At 52.8% G+C, this 10,661-nt stretch overlaps 1 protein-coding gene across 1 annotated transcript in view; it reads left to right on the forward strand.

The window, feature by feature from the left end:
* LOC144729688 (RNA-binding protein Nova-1-like) overlaps nucleotides 1-6,814 on the forward strand; it is a 48,590-nt gene extending 41,776 nt beyond the window's left edge. Inside the window, exons 4-5 of the mRNA XM_078610119.1 lie at nucleotides 3,724-3,960; nucleotides 5,374-6,814. Of these exons, the coding sequence (XP_078466245.1) occupies nucleotides 3,724-3,960; nucleotides 5,374-6,540 (1,404 nt within the window). The 3' untranslated portion in view covers nucleotides 6,541-6,814. The remainder of the gene's footprint in view (nucleotides 1-3,723; nucleotides 3,961-5,373) is intronic.
* The last annotated feature ends 3,847 nt before the right edge of the window (nucleotides 6,815-10,661 follow it).

Raw genomic sequence — 10,661 nt, forward strand, 5'->3', positions numbered from 1 at the left:
TAGAGAGAGTCACGATCAGCAAATTCATCAAGGGGTAAAATGATAGAGCCAGCGGTGGCGGCGTAGAAATGGTATAAAAAAAAAGGTTTTTATTACAACTCAATGCGAGCCCGATACAAAGTGCCGATCACCGAACTAAGGGGGTGCAGGGAACGAAAGCAGCCCGAGACATGACAGGGCCCGACGAAGGGGGGAAGGAATCCGTTTTAATCGATGAGTCGGCACGTCGGTAAAGTGCGAGGTGGCGTGTCGTTCAGTGCGGTGACAATGAGAATGGGGTTAGAGGTCACTGCGCTCGTTCACGGTAACTCTCCCTGCACCGTGATTCCTGCTGTTTTCAAGGCCGTTACAGAAGGAGGGGATGAAACATCCATGGTGGTAGCCTTTCATCACCCAACCACCACCACCAATGAGCCGGTCTCCCTGCCTCCCACCACAACTCAGCTCTCTTCTTCCTCTAATCTCCTTGCGCCCCCCTGCCTCGATCGCCCCTAGTCCCCCACCTCGATCCCCTCTCACCATACATCAAACCTCGGGCCACTCTCACTCATTACCTAACAGCCCCCTACGCTCCCACTGTAACCCCGTGCCATTGCCCGTTCTATTTTGGAACTCCAGCAATGACAGTATGGTTAATCTGGCCGATGCCACAACAAACGACCCGTTGCCAAGTTGCTGCCAGTCATGACGTTCCTGGTCTCTTGTCCCGTAGACCAGGGCATGGATACCGTGCAGGAGAAGATTCGAATTTGATAGGGGAACTTTGGCGCCACGTTGCGACGACCAGGCACGCTGGTACATGGCATGGAAACAAATGCCGGTGATTCGAGGCGAGGATACGTGGTCTTCCAGTGCACCGTGGCTTCGGTGGCCGAAGTTGAGTCTTGACTACGGGGCCCGCCATGCCAGAAATGTTGACAACCACTGCCATAAACGTTTTTCCTAAGTCCAGTGCTCGGATCCTCCATTGCTCCTGGTATGCATCACTGCTCCCCCCACACACCTCCCGTACAGGGCTTAAATTCTCACGGTCGACTTCTCTCACAGACTGAAATAGGTACGTGACTCGTAGCCACAGCCACAGTGAGAGCTACACTGGATGTGCAGGCAAGAAAAAATTATAATTATGTTGGGTTACCGACCCCGATAGAACTTGCTGAAATGAAGCCCTACTCCACGTGGGAAAAAAAAAAAAACTCTCGCAAGGAAACTGAACTGAGTTGGGCCACTGATCCAGTGCTTTCCTGCAAGGTGTCGGTAGTTCGCACAGAGATTTGCATGAATCTCCCAAAAGAAACCCACCGGGCTCTTTGGAGGCCAAGGAGTGGCGGTACAGCAAGTGGGTGTCGTGAACGCGCTGTCCCCTCATACGGTGTGGGTACGCCTCTGGGTGATCCACTTCATGCGAACTACTCGATGAGGGATTGACCAAAAACAATGTTGTGACCCTACTTATTGAAGACGTTACATTGCTGTTATTATTGAAAAGTCAAAAGGGTGCAGCCCTGCAATCGCTTGTTCATGCCATCGCTGGCGGAAGGGCCTCCAATAGAGGCAACCTCGGGGGGGGGAGTGTATGTTTTGGCCTACTCTTCCACGCTGGGCTGACATCTCGGGCGACGTATCCACACTCTGCCGATCGGCGATAGCCGTGGTGGCGTACCCGTTATGGTCAAACAAACCCCTCTGACTTTCGCGGCTTGGGGCGGCAGTAGTGGCAGTGTGGGAGGTGGGGGGGGGATGCCTTCATCCAGCAGTGGACTGATCATAAGTGACAATAATTACGTAGGTCAGATAGAGGCATGAACAGAGTTGGTGGCGCAATGTGATGAATGGGTTTGACCAGATAAGAGCATAATGCATCGTAAATCTGAGCCGTTGTGAGATTAATCCCTGGAGGCAAAGCAACAGTGGCCATTGGTCTCTTGATCGACCGGCAACCTCCCTCCCATCTCCCCCCACCACCTCTCCGTGATCTGCAGCTTACACCTAAACGCTCCCCCCCCCAACACTCCCCACCAATTCACTATGCCCCCAGTCTGCAGTGTGGAAAGCCGGCTGAATTTTAATCCTCCCTTTATGCGTATCAGAATAGCGTGGCTCACAAAAGAATTCTGTCCATAAAAATGGCAGCGTGCGTTGCTTGCTCGCGCGGAGCGGTGGCGCAGTGGTTAGCGCACTGCGTTACGAATCCGGCGGCCCGCTCGCAGCCAACGTGGGCGACGGATATCTGTACCGGTCCTGCGCCTCCGCTAATTGAGTACCTGTGAAGGCTGACCCCGGGACACGAGAGGGCTGGTGTGGTCACGACCACGCCTAGCCGCCTTTGTCTCCCCAGATATGATGTTTGTGTCCTGAGAGATTGCGTTTACACACTGCATCAGGTACTCATTCGAGGCTGAGTCAACCTAGGGGAAGCCCAGGACCGCTTGAAATATTCGTCGGAATTAAAATCTCGGGTCGAGGGGTTCGTAGCGCAGTGCGCAAACCATTGCGGTGCAGGCACACACACGCTAACATGCACACCACATGCGCATATCCACACGTGTGTGTGTCCGCACGGTCGTGCAGTGGTTCGCGCGCTGCACTACAAACCTGGCGAAACGAGTTCAATTCCCGTTCACGGCCAACACCAGTGACGATTATCTGAACCAGTCCTGGGCCTCCCCAAGGTCGACTCAGCCGTAAATGAGTAGGCTGAAGCAGTGTGTGAACAGTCTCTCGGGACACTGGGGAGACGAAGGCAGCCATTGTATGTATGTTGAACATCTTTCAGAATCGGAGGTGGAGGCGTGGTGCTGGCCACACCAGTGTGATGTTATCTCCCTCGCCTGGTATGCAGGAGGTCAGAATCAGAATATGTATTTAGACAAAAGGAATCTGATTAGCTATGAAGTCTCTTTTACAGAGATATCCAGTAGACATCTGGGTTCGGTCCCGGCCCTGACGCCTGCTGTATATTTGGAGTATGCATGTTCTCCCTGTGGTCGCGTGGATTTTTCTCCGTGTCCTCCGGTTTTTTCCCTCCACATTTAGAAACGTGCGTTTAAATTATGTGGCTGCAATATATTTCCACAAGATAAGCCACTTCCTTGAGCTATCATTTATGGCCAGGTCGTTTCTGAAAAACGGTTAATAGCTCAGTGGACTTTAGGGTTCGTGAAATTGTCTGCACGGAGTGTTATCTCCTCACATGTGGGTATTCCTATGGATGCTCCACTTTCTGCAAGCATACTCAATAAGGAATTGACCAGAAAGGCTGCGTGACCCTCCTGATTAAATATATCACTATTATTGAGAATGATAAAGGTGCAGCCTTTCAATTGCTTGCTTACAGCAACGCTGGCAGAAGAGCGTGTTGATGGATTAGCACAATGGAAGGTTTGCGGTGTTCCCCCGGAGTGGGCGAGCTGGGTTGAGCGTGTTGATGGATTAGACACAGGCGGTTCGTAAATTTCATCCCGGAAAGTCCAGTTGTGCCGTTTGGCACGCCACATCCACCCCCCACCTTCTTTGTGCTCTTCGTGCCCCATAAATCCCATAAACGTGTTTATAGGAATGTAGGGTACAATAACATTATTATGCATAGGTGGTACCTTGTACTCTCGTGGTAGTGCCTTACACAGATAATCCTGCATGCCAACGTAACCCCTTGTCTCCCTTCCCGCGTTCCCTGTCCCCCGCGTTCTGCCGCCCCCCCCCCCCCGTTTCGCCGCCGCGCAGGCCAAGGTCATCGTGCCCAACACGACGGCGGGCCTTCTCATCGGCAAGGGCGGCGCCACCGTTAAGTGGATCATGGAGCAGTCGGGGGCCTGGGTGCAGCTGTCGCAGAAGCCGGAGGGCGGCATGCTGGTGGCGGGCGGCGTGGTGGCGGCCGCTGCCGCCGCTGCGGCCGCCGCGGCCGCGGGCGGTGGGCCGCCCGGCGTGGCGCTTGGTGGCCTGCAGGAGCGCGTCGTGACGGTGAGCAGGATCAAAATCAGTATTTTTCGATTTAAAGCTTTCGTGACTGCAAGGATTCATACTCTTAGGTTTTTTCGGTAAAGTCACGTAGGTAAAAAAGAAAATTAAAATTAATAAAAGTTAAATAAAAAATCACGACGTTTCGGAGGCAACACAAACTTCCGTCTTCAGGTGGAACCGTCACAGTAATACAGCAATCGTGCTGTGACTTGATACAGCAATCGTGCTGTGATGGTTCCACCTGAAGACGGAAGCTTGTGTTGCCTCCGAAACATCATGAGCCATAAACATACAACAAAACGAAACCATACCCATCCTACCAGCCAAAGCCCACCGAGGTATTAACTTATTTTTCAGAAGTGACCTGGCCACAGATGATACCTCGACAAAGTGGCTTATCATTCGGACATTTATAGTAGCAGAATAATCGAAATAATGCCGCTGGTTCCAGTGCCACCGGTCCGGTTCAGGGGTGGATTTTTGCAATCCGTGAAATGGCAGAAGCGGTAACGTGAGATGACGTACAGCATAATTAAGTGAATAGAAATCGGGGATAAAAACGATTGCATTCACAAAAGTTGGCTCGAGCAAATTACTTTATTTTTTATGTTTGACAGTTCTGCAACCACCCAACTCTGTAGCATGACTTTGCTTAAGAAATTGGGGTAAGGGGGGGTGCATGTGCTTCTCGAGAATGTGTAGCACCGATTTTAATCTAACGTAATAAAACTCGCCACATTCGTCAGCAATAAGGCAGAGAAAGATGTCTCCGCTGGGAAGAAATGCCATTGCCCGAAACGTCGCATATCGGTGTCCCTGACGAACTTATCGAGTGTTTGTTAATCGTCGTCTTCGTTGTTGTTTAAACGAACGCAAGATGCTAAACACAATCGTCACTTGTTTATGGTGCCGTGCCTCGCGCGCCTCCTCGGTACACGAGGAAAGGGCGCCGCGTCGCGCATTGCCGAATGTTTGTAACAGTTTCTTTGTTGACTTGACTGTAGTCATTAAGACGGAGGCCAAGCTGCATATAGTTCGGGGGAGGTGGGGGGCTCCACCCCCTCCAACCATCCACGGCCCCCCCCTCCCCCGAAACATGATGGGGCTGCCAGGCTAATGACGCTGCCGATGCCCCCAACGTTGCCGACGCGTGGGCTGCTGGGGAAGTGAGAATCGGGGGGGGGGGGGGGAGGTGTGGAGCAGAGCGGAGATGTCGAGAAGGAAGCTGCTGAAGTGCAGAGTTGGGCGTCGTACATCCAGGGACCGTAGTTGTTCACGTTCCTAGAGAGATTGAGCAATTAAACCAGTCCCTGGTCAACTGCAGTAGGTGGTCGACTCAGACAGACCCTGGCAATAACACGGACACAAATGCGCACACTCCCCCCCTCCCCCCCCCCCAACACCGTGGTTCAGGTGAGCGGCGAGCGCGAGCAGGCGCGCCGCGCTGTGCAGCTCATCGTGCAGAAGATCCAGGAGGACCCGCAGAGCGGCAGCTGCCTTAACGTGAGCTACGCCGGCATCACAGGGCCCGTGGCCAACGCCAACCCCACCGGCTCCCCCTACGCGGGCCCCACGCCCGGCGTGGGCCAGGCGGACGTGCTGCCCGCGGCCCTCACCGCCAGCCTCTTCGGCCACTCGGGCCTGGCAGCGGCGGCCGGCGTCTCGCCCTTCCAGACCGCCGTGCTCCCCACGTGCTTCGGCGGCACGGACCACCTGGTGGCCATCTCGTCGGCGCTCAGCACGCTGGCGGGCTACGGCTACGGCCTGCCGTCCTCGGCCGCCGCCGCGGGACACCCGGGCCTGACCCTGGGCCTCACCAGCCCGGCCACGGCCGCGGCGGTGGCGGCGGCGCAGGCTCACGCGCACCACCACCACCACCACGCTCACCACGCCGCTCACCACCATCACCACGGCGGCGGGGGCGGGGCTCCCGGCGCCGTGCCGCTCTCGGTGCCGTCCATGCCCTCGGCGGCCGCGGCCGCTGCCGCCATGCTGGGCTCCAACCTGGCGGCCGCCAACCTCCTGGCCGGATACGGCGACCCCGCCGCCATGGCCGGCGCGGCGCCGCCGGTGGGCGCCGGGTCGCCATACCCCCTCGCCGGCATCGCCCCCGTCGGCGCGGCCGGCGGGGGAGGCGGCTGCGGCGGCGGCGGCGGAGGCGGGGGGCCGTACGGCTCCTCGCCGCTCATGGCCGGCGCACTCCTCGCCGCGACCACCGGTGGCGGCGGTGGCAGCAAGCACGGCCATGCAGCCCCGGCGTCGGCCGAGCCCGACAAGGATTCGGCGGCGGCAGCGGCGGCGGCGGCGGTGGCGTCCGGAACGGCGGTGGAGATTAACGTGCCGGAGACGCTGGTGGGCGCCATCCTGGGCAAGGGCGGGAAGACGCTGGTGGAGTACCAGGAGGTGACGGGCGCGCGCATACAGATCTCCAAGAAGGGCGACTTCGTGCCGGGCACGCGCAACCGAAGGGTGACCATCACAGGCCCGCCGGCGTCCACGCACGCCGCGCAGTACCTCATCACGCAGCGGCTGCAGTACGAGCAGGGCCTGCGGGCCGTCAACCCGCAGAAGGTCGGCTAGCGGAGGGCTGGCGTGCAGCCCGCGGCCCACAGCCCATGGTGCTGGAGGCGGTGGTGGTTTACAGGTAGGGGCTCGGATATGAGCGGAACCAACGAAAATGATACAGGGTGTCCGTAAATGCACCGCCCATTGTTGAATTTTATTGCGCAGTGGTTTGAGTCGTGTTCAACCCGCTGTCCAATCACAATTCATGAGCAGTAATGGGCGATACCTTTACGGGCACGCTGTGCGACGACGGTTTCGTCATCGTTGCTGTTGCAATTTTCGCCCCGGGTAGGATGGGGGGGGATGTGAAGCGGGGGGGGGTGTGAAGCGGGGGGGGGATGTGAAGCAGGGGGGGGGGGGATGTGAAGCGGGGGGGTGGGGTGTGAAGTGGGGGGGGGGGGGATGCGAGGCAGGGGGGTGGGGGGGGAGATGACAACAGCCTACGCGGCTTCGGTGCCGTTGATTGTCCCAGGGTTCAGGGGTCAGAGGTCGAGGCTTGTAGATGTTATTATGCTCGGATTATGATGACGAATTGTTTTCCCTGTGTTTGTGCTGAATGTGACTAACTTTTGTTTTTACGCTTGTCGGGAAAGTCCGGTTCGTTTACCTTGTGTTAGTTTTCCAGTTGGCTTCTTGCGTCGCCAGAGTTCGCCTGCCCGCCCGCCCGCCCGCCCGCGCGTGTGCCGGGCTGGGCAGGCGTCGTCGGCAAGAGGCGTAGTGGAAGAGCGACAGCATCGACGTTCGAAAGCGAACAATGGCGCCGCCCGCGTGAGGTGGCGCAAACGCGAACGCGCCGTCGATGTCTAAAGCTCGCGGTCTCTTTATCGATTACGATAAAAACTGGAAAACGCGTTTTAGATTAGGTTCGTGCGTAGACTTTACTCTCTCCTCCTCCTCGCTCGCTCCTCACGGTTCCTTTCTGCTCGCCACAGGTGGAGTGACAGTGGGCGGCTCGCTGTAGCGGCATTTCCGTAGTTTATCGTTGAGTAAATTTTCCCCTCTATTTTTGTGATGCTTTTCGTTTCTCCTTTGAATGGCAACAACAAAAAAATGTAAAAAAAAATAGAAAAAATTGTACGTATTGAAAAAAAACATGCCACTTTTTTTTTTAGCATACCGGACATTTCAGCCGACTTTTACATTTTATTCTTTCAGCATGACAGTGGTGAGTGTCTAGGCTACCGTGAACAAGTGCTCCCCCTGACTACAACCGCGAATACGACTGCTGCCGACGTTTCGATCCCCGTCGTTGTGAACTGTGCGCGATCCCGTAGCGGCCGTGTTCAATCAGTGATTTCACATTTCGTGAAAACGTTTTCCGTTTCCACACCATGGGGTTTCTCATTTTAACGTTCGGCTGGGAGAAGAACGCTGACGATGCGCGGTCTTGTCACTGTCGTCACCGTTCGCTTGAAAATCCTCGACCCAAGAGCGCTGAGGTGCTCGTTGATCCTAGATGAGCCCGGCCATCGGCCATCAGCCATCCACCAACGGCAGTCCCCAGCTGTGTCTGTGGATTGATTCCGTTGCAGCCGCAGTTTTTGCAAAGTTAACCTTTCGTAACCGGGTCACATTACGTATGAGTCGTTAACATTACGTATGTAGCGGTACGTGCTCATGTTTTCTTTTTGTTTTTACTCGGTGAAACGACCACTAACTTGAACGTTAGTATTACGATCATGGCCAGATGCTCGGTGTGTTTGTAAGTTTTGTTTTTTAACGATTACTTTTATTTTCCCGCGTGGATTTCGTTAGAACATTCATTTTGTAATTTAACATTACGCGTTTTTACATTCAACTTATTGTACTTTTTTTTTTAAACGTCTTCTCGAGAATGGATGTTTTTATTTGTTTCATTTTATATACACTGTATTATACATTAATACATTCATATTTATGTGACGGATGGTTTTTTTTGGGAGGGCAATTTTAGTTTTGTTACATGACCACAATGGGTTTTTTTTTTCTTTGGGCCGGGGTAAAAATGAGGGTCGTCTAAGTTTGCTGGGAGAAGGTACCTCGTGAAATCGACGAGGTCCTCACGTGACATTCGTCGACAGACTTGAACCCTGACCCCCTCGCCCCGCCCCCCCCTTGTGTTAGGCATAGCGGACCCCTTGTGTTAGGCATAGCGGAGCACGAGACGACCTTCTTGGGCAAGTCGCAAAAGTGCAATAGGATCATTAAATAATATTTACCTGACAAAAAAAGTAAAATTTCAATCGAGACATGTGACTTCACACTATGAACCAGTTTGGATGGAGCGATAGACAGCCAGACTAGTTTGATGGAAAAAATCTCGTCAACGTCAAAAACACTAAACTTTCATTTTCAACGTTTCGATTCCGTTCAGCAATTGTTGATCGAATTAAGCGTTGAGACAGTGATGTTATTTAATTTTGTAAAATGCCAAGACCTGCCAAATACTGTTATTAAGACTAATCAGTTTACAGTTTAATTGTGTAATTTAATCTTTAAACTAATGATTATAAATACAAATTTTAACAAATATGTGCTTACGTGCCAAGAATATCTTTGCAAAAAAAATATGAATGGATAAGGATCGTAATAGTAATAATCATGATAATGTAATAAAAACTAATAATAATATTTACAGCAATTACCAGATATACAAGTCAGTATTTTCTATACCGAGGAATTGTGAATTCCGTGCGTACGTCGTGTGTGTCCAAGCTTTTTGCTAGCAGCTCGAATATCTTTTATGTACACTCTACACTCTGGCTCGATAACAATAGAGAATATTTCTACAGCGACAGTGATCTCTCAAGACAGCGTCGAAGAGATGTAGATTTTCCCGTGAACATACGCCGTGCGATGGGGCTTTAAGAGATTATGTACTGCCCGTAGCATACGTGGTTCTAGTATTCTTCTGAGCAGTGTTTTGCTTTGCCTCAGTGGTCGACTCGAGGCACAACACAAACGGCTCTTACCCTCTAGATACACAGACACACACGCGCACAAGGCTGCGTCCTGGGCTTGCAGACCACAAGGCTGCAGGTTCATCAATAAAAAAAACAGGAACAGCTGACCATCAAAGACGGCCCCGACGCTAAAACTACAGCTGAGCAGTGGAACGTCTGACACGAGACGTGATAAGTTTGCCGATTAATTTTAAGGGCCCTGCAAATGCGAATCATTATCGTTTGAAGTCAGTGTTGGGCCCCAACACCATAGCACTCGAATGACATCACTCCAGTCTTGAGTCAAAAGTATGAGTGGGACGAATTATCTCCCCCCCCGCCGCCACCCCACCACCTCGCCATCGCGTGCTGATGAATTATCGAGACTCAAGCATTCAACGATCACATAAATATAATATTTGTTTTAGATTTCATTTCGCAACGAGTGGGGGCAGCCCTCACGGTGGAGGGGGGGGGGTGTCACTGCGTTCCTCTCTCGGCCGCTTGTACGAGGCGCACTCGGAATGGGTTCGCCCATTTTTAGTAATCATCACTTGCCTCAATATTGCACTATTGAATGCCCAAAAGACTACACTGCAACGGACATTAATATATTTGTTTTATTTTGCTAAACGCTACTATTGTTGCTTCACTCGCAAACTACTGAAATAATGACAAACAAAATTGGCTCCAGCCCACACGTAACAAGAGTAGCAACGCAACTCTTCGCATAATTCGAGGCGACGGAATCCCGCTATGTTTCGAAGCGTCCACTCATCTCGGCTGTAAAGTGTGCGCGTTGAGCAAGACGCTGGGTGGTGGTGCGATGGCGTTACGGCGCCGATCTATCATATCAAACGTTGTTGGTGTCGTTTTTCAATTTTTAGCGCCGCACTCCCAAAATATAATTCTAAAAATATATAAAAATCTAGCCAAGTAGGGCACTGGTAGTTTCTTTTTATATCTATAAAATGTGTAGCTCATGACCCTTAAAAATGGTAAAAGTCGCCGTGTTATTTTTCCAAGTACGGTTCGTATATTGACCTCTGAGGCGACGACGTGTGGAGCGAGGGTTGCGAAGCCCGTGTCATTCTCTCTCTCCACCGCGTTGGGTGAGTGCGACTACAAAATGATATCACCTCCCTCCCAACCGCAGTCCTTAATCCGAACGCTCACTCGGTTTCTTGTTTTTGTTAGTTGTACAAACTCGATAGC

The sequence above is a fragment of the Lampetra planeri genome, chromosome 33, assembly GCF_965212315.1.
Source record: "Lampetra planeri chromosome 33, kcLamPlan1.2.h2, whole genome shotgun sequence".
Lineage (NCBI taxonomy): Eukaryota > Metazoa > Chordata > Hyperoartia > Petromyzontiformes > Petromyzontidae > Lampetra > Lampetra planeri.